This window comes from Pogoniulus pusillus, chromosome 30 (genome assembly GCF_015220805.1).
Source record: "Pogoniulus pusillus isolate bPogPus1 chromosome 30, bPogPus1.pri, whole genome shotgun sequence".
Lineage (NCBI taxonomy): Eukaryota > Metazoa > Chordata > Aves > Piciformes > Lybiidae > Pogoniulus > Pogoniulus pusillus.
Genome location: NC_087293.1, coordinates 15,453,640 through 15,471,639, shown reverse-complemented (window position 1 = coordinate 15,471,639; position 18,000 = coordinate 15,453,640). Strand labels below are relative to the sequence as shown.

At 47.2% G+C, this 18,000-nt stretch overlaps 1 protein-coding gene across 7 annotated transcripts in view; it reads left to right on the top strand.

The window, feature by feature from the left end:
- Positions 1 to 18,000, top strand: part of MED13L (mediator complex subunit 13L) — a 190,174-nt gene that overhangs the window by 160,060 nt on the left and 12,114 nt on the right. For all 7 annotated transcript variants that reach the window (XM_064168753.1, XM_064168754.1, XM_064168758.1 and 4 more), the window contains 10 exons: positions 657 to 1,603; positions 2,876 to 3,055; positions 3,969 to 4,192; positions 4,788 to 4,980; positions 6,847 to 7,291; positions 8,699 to 8,918; positions 11,290 to 11,478; positions 14,201 to 14,424; positions 15,415 to 15,557; positions 17,200 to 17,358. In XM_064168753.1, the coding sequence (XP_064024823.1) occupies positions 657 to 1,603; positions 2,876 to 3,055; positions 3,969 to 4,192; positions 4,788 to 4,980; positions 6,847 to 7,291; positions 8,699 to 8,918; positions 11,290 to 11,478; positions 14,201 to 14,424; positions 15,415 to 15,557; positions 17,200 to 17,358 (2,924 nt within the window). The remainder of the gene's footprint in view (positions 1 to 656; positions 1,604 to 2,875; positions 3,056 to 3,968; positions 4,193 to 4,787; positions 4,981 to 6,846; positions 7,292 to 8,698; positions 8,919 to 11,289; positions 11,479 to 14,200; positions 14,425 to 15,414; positions 15,558 to 17,199; positions 17,359 to 18,000) is intronic.

Genomic DNA, 18,000 nt, shown 5'->3' with positions numbered 1-18,000 from the left:
AAATAGGATTCTTAGCTTTACTGGACTAAGGGTCTGTAATGGGATGTGTCACATTGTGCTGCAGCCTGTGCAGTCCTCAGTGAGCAGCTGCATTTCTGCCATCTGAATGCCCTTCTCAGCTGCACAGCAGGAGGTCATGTTGTGTGTAAGTGCCACACACATGACTTCTGACAGCTCTTCACAGGGCTGACTTCTGAAGTGAAGGAAGATTTCTGTGCCTCTGAAATACCCTCTTCATTTCCACTCGTGTACATCTCTGACCAGAGAACTGCTTTAAAAAGAGCCCCTGGAATTCTTTCACCTTTCCCTAGAAGAATTACAAATATCATTTCTCTAGAGGTTCTTCTCAAGAGCATCTGAGGTTTAGGCCATAGGAATAATCTTTCAAGAGGGCTAAGTGCCAGAGAGGACACCATTTGATTATGTCGATAAGAGACAACTGCTCATGAGGAGAATTTCAATTTCAGTTGAGAGACAGGAGGGGAAGGTTTTGAGCAGAACTTGTGCTCATCCTTTACGGAGGCTACGATGAATTCCTTCATTTTCACCACCATCTCCTTGTGTTTAAAGAGAAGTTCTGACAAAACCAGGCCTTGCCTTTGCAGCCAAGCAGTTTGTGCTGGCATCTGACTGATTTTCGTTCCTGTTTCATGCAGCAATGTGCCTAGCGTTGGGAGTTTGGCCGACCAGGACTATCTTCAGATGAACACTCCTCAGATGAGTACTCCAGTGACACTAAACAGCACTGCTCCGGCCAGCAACAGTGGAGCAGGAGTTCTGCCGTCACCAGCAACTCCCCGCTTCTCTGTCCCTACCCCACGCACTCCCAGGACCCCAAGGACTCCTAGAGGTGGGGGTACTGCAAGCGGGCAAGGATCTGTCAAGTATGACAGTACAGATCAAGGGTCACCTGCTTCTACCCCTTCCACAACCCGACCGCTCAATTCCGTGGAGCCAGCCACCGTGCAGCCCATCCCAGAGGCGCACAGCCTGTACGTCACCTTGATCCTCTCGGACTCGGTGCTGAACATCTTCAAGGACCGCAACTTCGACAGCTGCTGCATCTGCGCCTGCAACATGAACATCAAGGGTGCGGACGTGGGGCTCTACATCCCGGACTCCTCCAACGAGGACCAGTACCGCTGCACCTGCGGCTTCAGCGCCATCATGAACCGCAAGCTGGGCTACAACTCCGGGCTCTTCATCGAGGACGAGCTGGACATCTTCGGCAAGACCTCGGACATCGGCCAAGCTGCGGAGCGGCGGCTGATGGTCTGTCAGAGCAACTTGATCTCTCAGATGGGAGAAGGAGCTCGAAGGACACAGGAACCTCCGATGAGCCTCCTCCTGCTGCTCCAGAATCAGCACACGCAGCCTTTCACCTCTCTGAGCTGCCTGGATTACATGGCCTCCAACAACCGCCAGACACTGCCCTGCATGAACTGGAGTTACGACAGGCTGCAGGCCGACAGCAATGACTCCTGGGTCGAGTGCTTCAACGCCCTCGAGCAAGGCAGGCAGTATGTGGACAACCCCACAGGTGGGAAAGTGGATGAAGCCCTTGTAAGAAGTGCCACTGTACATTCTTGGCCTCACAGCAATGGTAAGGCTCACAACACAGCTTTTCTTCCTCTGACTTTTTTTGTGACTTATGTCTTATGTTATGCCTGGAGCACAGCCCTGTGAGGAGAGGCTGAGGGTGCTGGGGGTGTGCATCCTGGAGAAGAGGAGGCTCAGGGGTGACCTCATTGCTGTCTGCAGCTCCCTGAAGGGAGTCTTGTAGCCAGCTGGGGTTGGTATCTTCTGCCAGGCACCCAGCAACAGAAGAAGGGGACACAGTTTCAAGCTGTGCCAGGGGAGGTCTAGGCTGGATGTTAGGAGGAAGTTGTTGGCAGAGAGAGTGATTGGCATTGGAATGGGCTGCTGAGGGAGGTGCTGGAGTCACTGTCCCTGGAGGTGTTCAAAAAAAGATGGATGAGGCACTTAGTGCCATGGTCTGGTTGATTGGCCAGGGCTGGGTGCTAGGTTGGACTGGATGAGCTTGGACATCTCTTCCAACCTGCTTGATTCTATGATTCTATATTTGTTTGAAACTTGCCCATCCTGGGCCACTTAATGTGTGACCCACTTCATAGTTTTCATTCTATAAACAAAGGTTTCTGAAAGCTCTGTAAATGATCTCTAAAGTGCCATTTATCCACTTGTCCACAGACTATGTGGTCTAAGTTGGGAAAGACTCTGTGGAAATTCACAAATCTGAAGCAAGGATGCAAACCGAAGTCAGGTGTTCAGGGGAAGGCAGAATGACAGCCCCTTTGTTTTAGAGAGTCACAGAAGCATAGAATAGTAGGGATTGGAATAGACCTCTGAAAATCATCCAGTCCAACCCCTCTGCCAGAGCAGGGTCACCTAGGGCAGGTCACATAGGAACACATCCAGGTGGGTTTGGAAAGTCTCCAGAGGAAACTCCAGAACCTCTCTGGAATGCCTGCTCCTGGGCTTCAGCAGTCTCACAGTGAAGAAGTTTTCCCTTGTGTTCAGGTGGAACTTCCTGAGTTCCAGTTTGCTCCGTATGAAAGTGTCACCAAGACAAAAATGAAGGATTTTATGATCAAGTTTTCCTTGTTTCTATGCTGAAGATGCTCTGACAACAGAACAGTGAGAAGTGTGTCTTTGAGAAGGCCTAGGGTGACAGCTTCAGTTCAGCAGTGTTTTCATGAAGTATCCCAGGAGATGCCATTAAGCTAATTAGAGTAGTACAGACTTTAAGGGCACTGTGAGGAGCAATGTGAAGGAACAATAAACCAAAAAGCAATGCCAAGTTTCTTCTTCCTGTGCCTCCCTGAAGATGAGTGATGCTCCTTTGTCATTTCAGTGCTGGACATCAGCATGCTCTCCTCCCAGGACGTGGTGCGCATGCTGCTGTCGCTGCAGCCCTTTCTCCAGGATGCCATCCAGAAGAAGAGGACAGGAAGGACCTGGGAGAACATCCAGCACGTGCAGGGACCACTCACCTGGCAGCAGTTCCATAAGATGGCAGGACGGGGAACGTATGGTATGTGCACTGTGGGGTATGCCAGCAGGCTGAGAACAGCGCTCTGGAATGGGCACCTTCCTCTGGAGATCTGTTAGAACAAACAGGCTCTTTGAGGAGCTCTGCAAGGCTCTCAGAGGCGTTTGGAGCACCTGCTGAACGATGGAGTGGAGGTTTTACCCTTCCAGGCTGAGGAATATTTGCATGTAGTGCAGAAGGGCGGGGTGGGGATCAAGCTCCCTGTCCAGATCTGTGTGCACAGGAGCTGGGTGCTCTGTAAACAGCACCCACAGAGGAAGCTGCTGAAGCTGTACCAAATCACAATGGGGAAGAGGAGCTTGCTGAGCTACGCATGAAGAGTGGAGGGGTTCTCCACAGAAAGCTTTGCTGATTCCAAGGTTTCCCATAGCCTTAACAAGAAGTTTCAGAATCTTCTGTCTCTAAGTGGCACTTCTGGAAAAACCAGGTTACAAACCAGACTTTGTATGTGCACATCTGCAGAGCAATGGCAGCCAATTAAATATGCTCCTCACCTGCACTTTATTTCACTCTTAACCCATGCAGTCTTGCTTACAGACTAGTGAAAAATGTCTTGTGACTCTGCAGGGAGGTTTCAGTGGTGCTTGGTTCAGCTCCCTCTACTCTGCCTCACTGAACTTGGATTTTATCACAGTTCTTAAGCACTATATAAATCTTTTGTTCTCCATTATTAAATCCTTTTTCCCGAGGAAAAAGCCTGTGGAGAACATGGTTTATCAGGCATGGTACAGCCTCGCTGTATGCTTCCACTCCATAACTTCTGGGAGGCTCAGCATGGCGAGGGATCAGTGATTTGCAGTACTACTGTGAAGGAACCCTCTGCTGGTGCATCAGAGAATCCACTGCAGTCCAACCACTTATTATAACATTTGTTCTCTCTTTGTTCTCTTTGCAGGCTCTGAGGAGTCTCCCGAGCCTCTCCCGATCCCGACTTTACTGGTGGGCTATGACAAAGACTTCCTGACAATCTCTCCCTTCTCCCTGCCCTTCTGGGAGAGGCTGTTGCTAGACCCATACGGGGGCCATCGGGATGTCGCCTATATCGTGGTGTGTCCAGAAAATGAGGCCTTGCTCGACGGAGCCAAAACTTTCTTCAGGGACTTGAGTGCTGTATACGAGGTTGGAAAGAGGAACCACTCTGAATTGTTTCTTCTTAAGTGTCATTTCTGCTCCACTGCATGTTCCTTGGGAGAAATCCATGGGGTTTAAATTAACAATTATTAGCATAAGGATTTCTTACGTTCTGAGGACTTCCTGTACTTCCAGAGTCCAACAATATTGGATTGAGTTAGCTGTGAGTCTCTGTGCATGTGGGGGTGTTTGCTGCCACCTGCTTCTGCCAGCACACGGTCTCCTGTTTTACAGAGCATGTACCACTCATATCAGTGCAGCTGCAACCTAATGCATGAAGGCCCAAGCAAACCTAAGGAGCAAGGTGTACATTAAAGAAGCTGTTGCTGGGCTGTACTTGAAAGCATTTCCTCTTCTAAGCAGGCACAGTGTACTGCTGAACATGTCAGATTACTTTGTACCCTTACTTTTGCTGTAAGGGCAATTCCACTCAGCAGGTGAAGGCAGCCTCCGGGGTTTATATTTGTTAAGAAGCCAGCCGCTCTGTGCTGGCAGTGAGAGGTGTGCACCACAAACCAGCCTGCGTAACTTCCTCAGGTGCTTGGCATCTAGTGACAGGCATTCTGCTTCCTTCCTTCCCCAGATGTGTAGACTGGGCCAGCACAAACCAATCTGCAAAGTGTTACGTGATGGGATCATGCGGGTGGGCAAGAGCGTGGCGCAGAAGCTGACGGACGAGCTGGTGAGCGAGTGGTTCAGCCAGCCCTGGGGCAGCGAGGAGTGCGACAATCATTCCAGGCTCAAACTCTACGCCCAGGTCTGCCGGCATCACCTAGGTGAGTCTGCTGTGGCACCAGCCAGGCTCTTCTTCCTGCAGCTACGGCAGAGGCTATTTACAGTAGGTGGAAAAGGGGCTGATTCTTAAGCCCCAGAGGATGATCTGTTTCAAAATATAAAAGGTATTGTGAGGCTTTATCTTCATTTCTTCATCCTTCCACATTACATTTCCCTACTTTAGAAAGTTCTGTTGCTGTTTATCAGTCTGGTGATCATGTCAGAGATTCAAATGCCAATTCTTATCTTTATGGAAAAGTCAGTTTGTTGTGATTGTATGTCTCAGAGGCATTCCAGGCGAGGCTGGATGCATGAATTGATCTGGTTGATACGCTACTGAGATGTATCAGCATGGCAGAACGATGCATGTGGTGCCTTCAAGCATGACATTTGTTTATATAGGAGGTGTAAGTTCACTGAAGTTCTCTAAGTTCAATAAACTCTGCAAAGGAGGGATGGGATGAGTTAACACAAGTAAAAAGAGAGAGGAAGAGTGGCCTTGATCCATGGGTGTGTGGATTCTTGGAACCACATTACTCTGTTAGCATGGTCTCCTCTGGACCTCATGGACTTTCTTTCCATCCTGAACCAGTGAGAGAGTTTAAAAGACTGGTCTCTTTGTCGTTGTTATGGCCACCTGCCATATTTGTTCTTTCACAAGGTAATGTCAGACCTGCTTGTTTCATGCAGAATTGTTAAGTATGAGAGTCTGGGAGGGTATAAAAGTTTGCTATATAGCCCTCCATACCAGGAGGATGGTCCCTGGACTCATCTAACATTGCTCCCAGATTGCATTGGGAAAGAGATGTGGTTGTTCCATTCCAGAATGGCTCCAGAGGCAAAATAACACACTGTGTACATGACTGACAAATGGGGTCTGTCCCTGGAGATGCATTGCTGAGACAATGCTGGTCAGGCAGACAGAGAGGGGTGACAGAACACCAGCTACGGAAGGGCTTTGTGCCTGAGCTGAAATGTGCAAGCTGCCTTTTTGTTTAAAAAGAGCAAGCAACTTTGAAGTGTTTTCTTTACCAGCCTTTACTCCCTTTGCTCTGAGAAAGGTGTGACAGTTCTGCAGTCTGCTTACTTGGAGGAGTGGTGATCAGGTTTTGGAACAGAGCTGAAGCAAACCTAGGGGAGGAGTTAGCGCAGCTGTGCAGACTGCTGAACGCTCACCCCATCCTGCAAGGAAAGTTTGGCAGAAAGAGAGCTCCTGTTTCACATGACCCTGTTGCCTCGTTCAGTTTACTTCTAGTTTTAATTCACCACACAACTGGGAGGAAGGAATTACTGCAACATGATTTCACATAAATACCCCAGGCTTACCTGCAGAAACCTGTAGTATGTGCCCAGCCAGCTGGGCTGTCAAGCTGTTCAGTTCACAGCTGAGGCATCTGGCAGGAAACCTCCCTGCTGGTGATTTGCCACCTTTAAGAGTAAATAGATACTAATTTACTTATTTTTTATTCATTTATTACTCAAAAAGAATCCCTCTGCTATCTTTTTTCTGTGGTGAAGAGCATCATTATTGTAGCTCAGTTTAAAAGGACTTTAAGATTTTCATTCTGGCAGAGATAACCTCTAGGAGATTGCAAAGCTGACCTCTCTCTCTAAAGCTGTTATCACAACCCCATCTAGCCAGAGGTAATGACATGTCAGTACCAGCTTCGAGTCACACAGCTCTGCAAAGCCAGTGCTGTTCTAAAGACATTTGATGCCTATCAGTTAGAACTGAAACCCTCAAGAATGGAAAAACTTCCACTGGAGGTTATGTTCTCTGAATATTCTGTATGACTTCATGGTTATTGCAGTTCACTCTGATCTGGCAGACTCTTATTATCTCCCTCTCTCCTTACCTGCTATTTCAGCACCTTACTTAGCCACTCTGCAGCTTGACAGCAGCCTGCTACTGCCACCTAAGTACCAAACGCCAGCGCCAGCAAGCCAGACGCAAACAGCACCTGGGAACAGTGGACCTGCACCCTCCAATTCAGTGTCTCTCTCAGCGGCTGGAGCAGCACCCACAGGCAACTCTTTTAACTCCACACCCGGTGGTGGGACCAGTAGCCTTCCGGCAGGGAGCAGCTCCTCCTCTGGATCCTCTGTGCCACAGCTGTCAGCGTCCTCTGCGACGCCCGGCGTTAACCAGATGGCCGCTACCTCTACTCCAGGGTTCAGTGGGAACATCGGCTCGGGGCAGACCACCAGCACTGGGGCAAATACAGCAGAGCGCCCGCAAGGAAGCACAGCCCCTGGAGGAGACACAGAATCAGGTCAAAGCTTACCACAGCAGCCACAAGAAGGACAGGAGGGGTAAGTTACCTAAGTGCTCCAATGACTAGGAGTGCTTCTAATTAAATCCACTGTTCTGCTTTCATACAACTGCTGCCCATTAAGCCTTATGTAGATCCTTGAAAGGAGAGGACCCTCTGGCATGTGCAGTGCAGTGCAGATGCCAGCTGTAAATGCATCAGGGCCCATTTTAATTTAAGAGAAAGGAGAGGTGGAAAAAAGCAAATTTCCTTTTTGTTGTTACAAGAAAGCCTGATTCAACTGCACGACCACAGATGTTACAGTTCTGTGTGCAACGCCTCGGGATGCCACTCCTGGCCTGCACTGGCAGTGCAGGAGAAACATGAGGTGTCCCACAGGTTCTGTGCCAGGTCTCACCTGTGTCACCATAGAACCTCTCCTGTGGCATGGAGTGACTCTTCTCTTTCTTGGACAACTCCATCCCACCTGTGATGTTCAGAGATACAAAATACAGTCCCCACACAAAACACCTCACAGGGGTGCGGTTGTCATTAGCTTGCAGAGGAGGAGTTGTTTTGCAAGCAGGTGTACTGTGAGGCCAGGAAACAAGCTTGTTTCGCTATTACTTTAAATTCAATTTTAGCAGCTCAGCTTTTTTTAAGACTTCATTAGAAAGAGTCATCCATCAAACATAAAAACTAGGAAAAGGGTTTTTAACATCTCATGTAAGTAACTTCCTGAGCGAACCTGGTTTTCATTACTCTCACAATAATGTATATTGCTAATAGTCATGATATATGTTGTGGAGTTCCTGTATCTTAAGTGAAAAGCCCACATCCTGTTGTAGTTGGGGTGATCCTTAAGCCATCTGCTCCCTGGATCTGTGCACAAGGCTGCTTTATCAGCTGCAGCACAGTTTCTGACAGAGTACGTCTGAGCTGCTTTTTATCACTTACAGATGTGGAGCCTCCTGTCCATGGCTGAGCCATGAGGGAGTGTTTTACCAAGTGAAAACGTTTGGTTGTTCCTTCCATTACCAATGGAACCTTTTCTGTAACTAAACGGAGAGCTTCAGTCTCCATCAGTATGGATTTGGCACTTTTCCTCGGTCCTCAATTCCTTCTCCTTCCACCTCTCCGAAAAGAAAACCCCCATCAGGACTATGAAGCAGGCAGGCACATACCCAACAAGAAATCTCACAGAGCTAGTATCAGTCAGCATTTCCATCTTCTTCAGGCAGAATCTATTCTGACTGCATTCAATGAGATTGTTAGATTTTTTTGGCCAGTATCTGTAATCAAGAACAGGTACTGTGGATGAAGAGCTGCTGTGAGTGGAAGTCATCTCACTCACTGCTGTATTTTTGTTTTGCTTCTGAACGTGACAGTCACTCAGTCACCTTTCCCTGCTCTGCTTCAGCCCTTCACATCCTCACAGCAAGCAGTTAACAGCTGTGTGTGTCTCTAGTGTTACAGAGAGGGAGAGGATAGGGATCCCCACCGAGCCCGAGTCTGCCGACAGCAACGCCTACCCCCCTGCGGTGGTCATCTACATGGTGGATCCTTTTACCTACACTGCAGATGAAGAGTCTGCCTCAACCAACTTCTGGCTGTTAAGTTTGATGAGATGCTACACAGAAATGTTGGATAACTTGCCTGAGAACATGAGGAATTCTTTCATTCTCCAGGTAATGCTACCTTCCTCTGTATCTTCCCACCAGAAAGTTGTTCCTTCAAAGCACACTTCTAATACATGCACTACACTACAAGATAAAACATGGAAGACAGCAAATTTAGGTGATGTTTACAAATTATTTTGTTGCCAGTCCAGGTCTATTTATTATAAAAGAATACCTGTGCTTTTGTTTTGATGAGGAAATTAATGTAAGGCAGCCCCAGTATCCCTATATCAGATCTGTTGTATGTTTCTAGCACTCTCATGTGCTAGTGGCTTCCTGATAGAGTCATTTAAGCTGCAGCTTGGTTTGCCATTGCCAAAACTGTCCAGTTGCTCTTTTGATTGCTTCGTTTGCTTTATACATTCTCTTGATTTATACTGTTTAATCCAAGAGTAGTATGTGAAACCAGACATTTAATGCATAATTTAACTATTGTATTGTTATTATCTGCTGCTTAAAAATAATTTACTATGTAACTTGGCATATAATAATAGTTACTTACTCTGGAATTGCTTAAGAATTGAATTTGTGTAGCCAGCAGCAGAGCTTGGCCCATTGCCCAGGCTGCCTGCATTCTGCCATGCCTCTTCCTTCCCAGTGGTTCAGTTGAAATAACTGGGGAGGGGGAAATGGGAGGCCAGAGATTACAAGCTGTGCATGTACATGTGCAACACATGCCAGAAGCAGCATGGCAGTGATGCCTGTGTACCTTATTCAAGTGTGCTCAGCTTGGCTTTAAACTATTTTAATTTAAATTACTAAAGAAAGAACACAAACAAACCAAACCACCAAAAAACCCCAAACCCAAGAATTGGAAGTTGTTACAGTGTCTCAGATTTGGCACGGAAGATGTGTCATTCTGGGTAACCTTGACCTCATTGCTCCCTGAGATGATGGGGAAAAACATCACCATAATATTTCAGACTTCAGCTTCACACTGTGGTGTAAGGTGCAGGCAGTTTCATTGATCCAGACCTGAAGATACTAAAAATAACATAGCCTCTGATACTGTTAGGTCTCAAAAACATGAACATGTAAACTGTACAGGGAACTGTATCTTTGCCCATACCAGTGGCCTCAGCAGCTCTTCCTGAGGACTGGTTGTCTCCTGGGCACTTAGCCTTTGTCTCTCTGTCGGTGTTTTGCCAGTTTAACTCACGACAGTAGTCAGTTTTCTCTAAGCAAAGGGTAACGTGCTACAGCACAGGGTTCTCCCAGCTGTACTGCAGGACACACAAACACACAAGTTACTTCAAAATAAACCAAACCCAAATGTTTGCAGACTTAGCACAGTTCATCTAAGAGAGTGCAGAAGCCTGGCTTCTGAAATTCTTGGATGAAGACCTGGCTTTTAAAAACTTGCAGTCACATCTAGTAAGCAGAACATGCTGCTCAGGTTCCAGTGGCTCAGGCAAGAACCAGAGAGCAGTAAAAATTTTGTGTGTGTGAAGTTTTATTGCTGCTGAAAATGTCTGTTAAGTGACCAGCAGCAGTGGAGTGCTCATTGAAACTGAAAAGGAGGAATGGCCACAGAAATCCCTGCGATGGAATCTTAATTCTGATCTCTCCAGTCTTCCCTAGGAATGACACCATGGTGCTTGGAGGTCTCTTCCAACCTGGTTGATTCTATGATTCTGATTCCATATCACCAGCAAACTCATTCTAATTCTAACCACAAACTATGGAACCAAACCAGCCTAGGCACAAAGCTCAGAACACTGAGGTTATCTAGTGAAGGCTACCTCCAAAGGGAAGATGCTGATCAGGAAAAGCTTTAACAAGCTACAGGTGTTTGGTTTTGGAGTTGAGATTAAAAACATTATAGCTACCCCCAGGTTTTAGGGTATTGCTTTTAAAAGCCACTAGTAGTTACTTCTTGTAGTATACTTTGGCAACTATTATACCTGTGGTTCACCGTGTGCCCTTCCCAAATTGCAGCAGGAATAAGAAGGTGGACCTCAGACAAATAACCTGTTCCCTTTGTATAGCTGATGGGGCTTCTCGTTCAGTGGAAGCAAAATTAACCCTGAGTGTTTGTCAGCTCTGCCTGACATGCTGCAGCTTTCAGTTACTGTGGCCCCATGAGAAGACACTTCCATTGCACCGGGCAGTAGGACCCTGGAACTTTAAGAGAGGTTTTGCAGCCTTAAGTACGTCATTAAGCGGCAACAGCAGGTTTGTGTCAGGGAGCGCAGTGGCTGACTCCTGCAGCTATTCCTGGGAAAGGGCAGCAGCTTGCTAGGAAGCTGCAGACACTGTACTGCAGTACAGAGTGTGATGGCTGCTAAGTGACTAATGAATGTGTGAGCCTGGGCTGATGTTAATGAGCAGCTCTCTGAAGCCTCTCACTCTTGTTTTACTGTTTCTGTGAATCATGCAGATTGTGCCTTGCCAGTACATGCTGCAGACAATGAAGGATGAACAGGTTTTCTACATTCAGCACTTGAAGTCCTTGGCATTTTCAGTGTACTGCCAGTGCAGGAGGCCCTTGCCCACACAGATCCACATCAAGTCACTCACAGGCTTTGGGCCAGCTGCCAGCATCGAGATGACCCTCAAAAATCCTGAGGTTAGTACCGTGTCAAGAAAACAAAAGCCTGCTAATAAACTGTAACTGCTTCTCTCAATTAGCAAAAATGAGTAAAGAAAACCCTTTTAGGAATGTTTTTTCAAGGCACAGAAGGTAATGAAAACAGAAAGGGCATTGGTGAGCTAATACTGAATGGAAAACAGTGAGGAAAATGTCAGACTACTTGCTTTCAGCTTTAAGCTTCTGGGTTTGAGTCATAAAAGGTTAAAAGATCAGTGTAAAAGAAGAGAAGCTGTCTGTGGTTGCCTAGGATTCTGAGACACCTTGTAGCTTCGGGCTGTAGTACTCCTACAGGGAAGTGTTTGTGTCCCACCTTTACGTATACACACAGATCTAGGGAAGAAGTTCCTGTGCCTATTTACAGGTCCTCTGTTAATTCCCCGAGGTAATGGAGAAATCTCCCTGTTTGGGAGGGCTTATCTCTCATCTGTTTTTCACACTGCAAATATTCAAGCCCCGTTTCTGGAATTCCAGGGATTTCAAAAGCAGAATAATCCATCCTACCTGCCAGGAATGGTTTTCATTCTTTGGGAGATAACGATGACTGTTTTATGTAGGTTTAATGGACCAGCTAAACACTTAACCACTTACCCTGGGATAAAGGCATGTTTGTTAGGGTTTAAAACCCTAGCTTCAGAATCATCATAAACCCGACCTATCAACACGTTTCATGACTCACATAAGACCATAAGCTCTCCCTGAGAATGTCTAACAGCACTATCACCCCAGGCATCTCCACATTCTCTCCTCACGCTTCCCTCTCACAAAGGTACCCGTTCAGCTGGATGGATTTTGCAGCAAGTTCCAACAATCATATTTGAAGCTACTTAGGTGTAAGGGGAAGAGCAGTAAACTTGCAAGACCCCTGGAAGCTTCTCCCTACCTCTAATTAATGTTTCTGCAAGGTGTTATCCTTCTACAAAGTGACATCAACAGAAACACGATACTCTAATCTCTGAGAGAACACCAAAACTTGTCCTCCAAGCTGATTAACTTGCGCTTTGCATTTCATCTTTAATTTCCTGAGGAGACAAAAGACACCAAAAGAGGAGCAAATGTTTGAATGAGCAGCATGCATGTCACACCTCCAGTGAATCAGATCTCTGCCCTTGCCAGTGTGCACGCGTTTCGCTCTCAGCACTGCAGACCTCCACGCTCTGCCTGAGAAGGAAACAGCCTGACCACTTCTGACTTACTGAGCATGTGTGGGCAGGCCCAGCAGTTTTTTTTCTTCAGAGAGCAGTTACGAAGCAAAGATGGGCTTGGGATTGAGCAGCTGGAAAGAAGCTTTGAAGATAAAGACCTGGAGGTGCTGTTGGGCAAGCCAGATGCAAGGCAGCAGTGTGCCCCTGCAGCAAAGCAAGCCAACAGCAGATGGGGCTGTGTTAGGAAGTGTGCAGAACGGTGATTATTTTCCCCTCAGCACTGCTGAGGCCTCACCTGGAACACAGGTCTGGCTGGCTCCTCAGTACCAGCCATAAGACATACTGGAGTGAATCCAGCAAAAGGCCACAAAGATGAGTAAGGGATGGGAGCATCTAACAGCTGAGCAGACAGAGAGCGCTGCAGTTGTCTAGCCAGGAGGACTCTGTTAAGTTTCTGTCAGTATCTGATAGGAAGGAGGACAGAAGCTGTAACCAGGCTCTTCTCAGTGGTGGGACAAGAGGCAGTGGGCACAAGGAGAAATACCACAAAGTCTGTTTCAATGAAAACATGGGGGAAAAACCCAACAAAACCAAAAAGAAAACTTTTGACTGTAGGTTTGATTGAACACTGGAACTAGTTGCCCTGGCAGGCTGAGCTTTCCACCACTGGAGATGGCATCTGATATCTCTGTGTGTCTAGTGATGGAGATACGCAGAGTCCTGGGCAGCCTGCTCTAATGGACCATTTAAGGAGAAGAATTGGACTGGTGATCAGAGAGTCTCAGCTTCCTGTGACATTAGGACTTACATTTTTGTTTAGTAAAAGATGGATTTAATAACTTGCTCCTGTCAGGCTCTGCAACAGCACTGCAGATGTGTTATTTGCAATCCTGATTTGCTGCTGCTTAGCATTAAATGGTGTCAAATGGCCTGGATTTCTTGCAGCCTCTTAGAGGTTGGCTTTCTGAGGGGTAGTTTGTTTCTTAAACAGCAGCACTGTCACAGCTACAGATCTGAAGAGTAAGTTCAGTTCTGATGCAAAACCCAAAGCATTTCTGAAATCAAACTGTGACCTAGAAGACTTAAAGAACTTCTGACATCGTGAAAGTGTGTTCCTGCTAATGCCTCAGCAGAAAACTGAACAAGAACTTTGAGCTCTGCCTGTGCAACTGATGTGCAATTTATGTGGTACCTTTGTCTTGTGGCAGTGTGTGAGGGGACAGAGGGCAGCAGATGGCATCAAATTTAGCAAAAGGATGCACAGAATAACAGCTCGAAACTCCTGACTGTCTCAGAGACTGGTTTCGGCCTTCTGTCCAAAGACTCTTTCCATACCTTAGCTTCCCTGTATGTAAACAGAAGTCTTTAGGTAAGACCAGAAGCACATCAGCTTTACAAAGCAGACATGACTCATCTACAACTTCCCATGAATGCCCTGAATTTGCTGTTTCAGACTCCCATTGTTCTGTTCTCACTGCCAGTCTGTTTGTGTGCTTCTTGCCTTGAACAGTTGTCGATGTATCTGCTGATGACTGTGTTGACTGTGTTCATTGCAGAGGCCCAGCCCAATCCAGCTGTACTCGCCTCCTTTCATACTGGCACCCATCAAAGACAAACAGACAGAGCTGGGAGAGACCTTTGGAGAGGCCAGTCAGAAGTACAACGTGCTCTTTGTTGGCTATTGCTTGTCTCACGACCAGCGGTGGCTTTTGGCATCCTGCACTGACCTCCACGGGGAGCTGCTGGAAACCTGCATAGTCAATATTGATTTACCAAACAGGTAGAAACCTTTTTACATTGTATCTAGGCCTCTGGTTGTTACCCCTCACTCTCATCAGCTTCTTGCACATCCCTTCTAATCACATTTCCTGCTGATCATGATGATGTTACAGTGCCAGCATTTCATCTGGCACTTCTGTAAACTGCAGGGGAAAGAAGCTCCTGTGTTACACTTGTTCTACAAATGGTACCTTTGAGAACAGCTCACAGGATCACAGGGTATTAGGGGTTGGAAGGGACCAAAGGAGATCATCCAGTCCAACCCCCCTGCCAGAGCAGGACCACATAATCTAGCACAGATCACAGAGGAACACATCCAGACAGGCCTTGAAAGTCTCCAGAGAAGGAGACTCCACAACCTCCTTGGGGAGCCTGTGCCAGTGCTCTGGGATCCTGCCAGGCAAGAAGTTGCCCCTTGTGTTGAGCTGGAACCTCCTGTGCTGCAGCTTCCATTCATTGCTCCTTGTCCTATCCCAGGGAGCAGTGAGCAGAGCCTGTCACCCCTCCAGACCCCCAGCCCTCAGATGTTTATAAACATTTATTAAATGCCCTCTCAGTCTTCTCTTCTCCAGACTAAGCAGCCCCAGGTCCCTCAGCTTCTCCTCATCAGGCAGTGCTCCAGTCCCCTCATCATCCTCATAGCCCTCTGCTGGACCCTCTCCAGCAGATCCCTGTCCCTCTTAAACTGGGGAGCCCAAAACTGAACGTGGTAGTCAAGATGAGGTCTCACCAGAGCAGAGCAGAGGGGAAGGAGAAGCTCTCTTGATCTGCTGGACACACTTCTTAACAGCGGGCACATTGCTCAGCATATGGACACCTCTTGTGTGTTGCTGCAGTAACAGGACTGAAGGCAGACACTGATTTTTTTTTCCTGCTTCTTGTCAGTAACTGTCAGTTATGCACTCTGCAAGACTGTCAGAACTCCTGTGCAGGGTCAGCACTGCTGATACAGACAGGAAATCTGAGCCTTGCCCGGATTCTCTTTCTGCAGGTCGCGGCGGAGCAAGCTGTCGGCACGAAAGATCGGCCTGCAGAAGCTGTGGGAGTGGTGCATTGGCATTGTGCAGATGACATCGCTGCCTTGGAGAGTTGTCATCGGGCGGCTCGGCCGCCTGGGCCACGGGGAGTTAAAAGGTATGCAATGCTGGTGGGTTGTGGTGGAGCCCTGGCCTTGGCATGCAAGGCAGAACTGAGCTGGTCACAGACCTTCAAAGCCGGAGCACTGAGAGTGGCAACCCTGTCCCAGCACCGCATTTCTGTGCCAGTTTGTGCCAACAGTGCACTTGGTTGGACGCTGCTCCCTCGTGTCTCATGCATGTCGTGTGGATTAACCAGAGTTTGCACAGTGTGCCCCAAGTGCAATTCCTGGGGAGATCATGCTAGGAGATCTGAACAGTAGTTATCTTGTCACAGAAACAGGATTCAATTCTGATTCCTGAGCTTAAACATAAAACATTCTTGCAAAACCCATTGTTGAACATCAGAGATGCCATTTTATTTTCCTGGGGCACATAAAGCTAACTGCTAACCAGCAGGAAGATGCTCCCTGCAGCCTGCACACAGTTCCTAACAGCTTGATGGCAACTCAGAGGGAGCTCTGGAGCTGTAGGTGCAGGTGCCTTTATCCAGCAAGGGCAGGGACTGCCATCCTTCAACAGTCATCCTTCTCATGGGCTTCAGTGCATGCATTCAGCACCTTTCATTCCGTTCCTAACGGCTGTGGCTGCTGGTCAGGTTTTGTTAGTAACTGATTGGAAGAAAAGGATCTTGAGAGGGTGCCCTCAGTCTTCACCCCTCCTCCTGAGTTGCAACGTGAAGATAAATTAGGTAAGAGGACAAAGATATATTTCATGAGTGTTTGTCCTTTTATATTAATAACTGAAGGAGATGTGAACTTCTCTGGTTAGCTTATTGCAGGAGATTCTGTGCTTCAGGAGATGGGATCTCTACTTCAGGAGATGAGAAAGAATTTAAGAGTGCACAATAAATAACAGTTGAGTCTGAAAGCACAAACAAATACCCTAGAGGGGAAAAGCAGCAATAAAATGCTGCCTTCTGAAGACTACCTTCAGGGAAGAAGAGCTGGTGCCTGCCCTTGTAGGGGATTTGGTATCCAGCACACACAGGAGTTACATGGAATGAAAGCAGGGAAACAGATTAGAATTTAATCAGCAACTCCCTTCCTGTTTGGACAAGTAATATCATTTAAATGGCTAAACATAGTTTCTTGAATGTGCATCTGCAGCTCCACTGAAGCTTGCTTTAGTTCCTGTGTTTTATTCATGGTAAGCTCTAACAAGATTTCTCTGATGCTGTGAGTTCATAGCTCTGCATAGGGCTCCAGTATCCCTGTTGTGCAGCACATTAGATGCAAAGAGATGCCCTTGGAAAGAGAGCTGGTGCATTTCAGGAAAGGATCTGTGTGTAAATCAAAAACATTGACAAACCATTCCACAAGAATCTTTCTGTGTTGCCCTGTTTCACATCACATACATAGCTCCTCCACCCTGCAGGCCGAATGAAAGATTCATGTCACCCTGGGATTTGTCAGTCCTGCTGCTAGCTGCTGGAAACTCAGCAGACTGCCCCAGAAGTGGCTGCTGGAATGCTCAGGGTGCAGAGCTGCACAGCTTGTTCTGTGTTTCATAGAGGGGAGCAGAGAAGAGGAAGGCAGAGTACAGAAATGCAAAGTGGAGTTACTCTTCTGCTACGTTCAAGCAGGTGCTGGCAGTTTGAGAACTGCATTCTGTCCTACCCTGAGGTTCTTCCATTTCAGACTGGAGTATCCTCCTTGGGGAATGTTCCCTGCAGACAATCAGCAAACAACTGAAGGAGGTGTGCCGCATGTGTGGCATCTCTGCTGCAGACTCTCCCTCTATCCTCAGTGCCTGCTTAGTCGCCATGGAGCCACAGGGGTCATTCGTTGTAATGCCAGGTAAGCTTTATCCCACTCTTTAAATGTCAGTGCAACTGTTATTCTTTCATCATACTTATCACATAAGCACATCAATTTGTTCAACAAGAACGCTAAATAAATGTGGTAGGACATAGGTTGAGGCAGCAGCATTCCCCCAGATTCCATGAAGACAGCCTGCTTTGGGAGAGCAGGCTCCTGGGGGAATGAGGACTCTATGGAGCTGTCAGTGTGATGAGCTTTCCTTGGGGAGGTTATGCTTTCAGGTAGAGCAGTTCTCATCAGCTGAGCTGTGATGATGGAGATGCCCAAGGCAAGGAGGACTGCAGACATTGTAAGAGTAGGAGTCTGTGTAAATGGGAGTGAGGAGAAGTCTGTCTGCATGCTTAAGATATTCAGAGACTTCTGTCGTAAGCAACAGTCCACAGAACTAAAGCCGAACGCAAATAAAGGAATAACTGCTGAGGTTCCCTTCACATTTGCTACATTACATCTGCACACACTTTATGAAGTGTGTGGTGATGAACCCTTACAAACTGCTCTGGTTTTTGAAGTTTAGAAATAAAAGATTATAGAATGGTAGGAGTTGGAATGGATCTCTGGAGATCATTGAGCTCAACCCCACTGTCGAAGCAGGATCACCTTGGACAGGTCACACCAGAA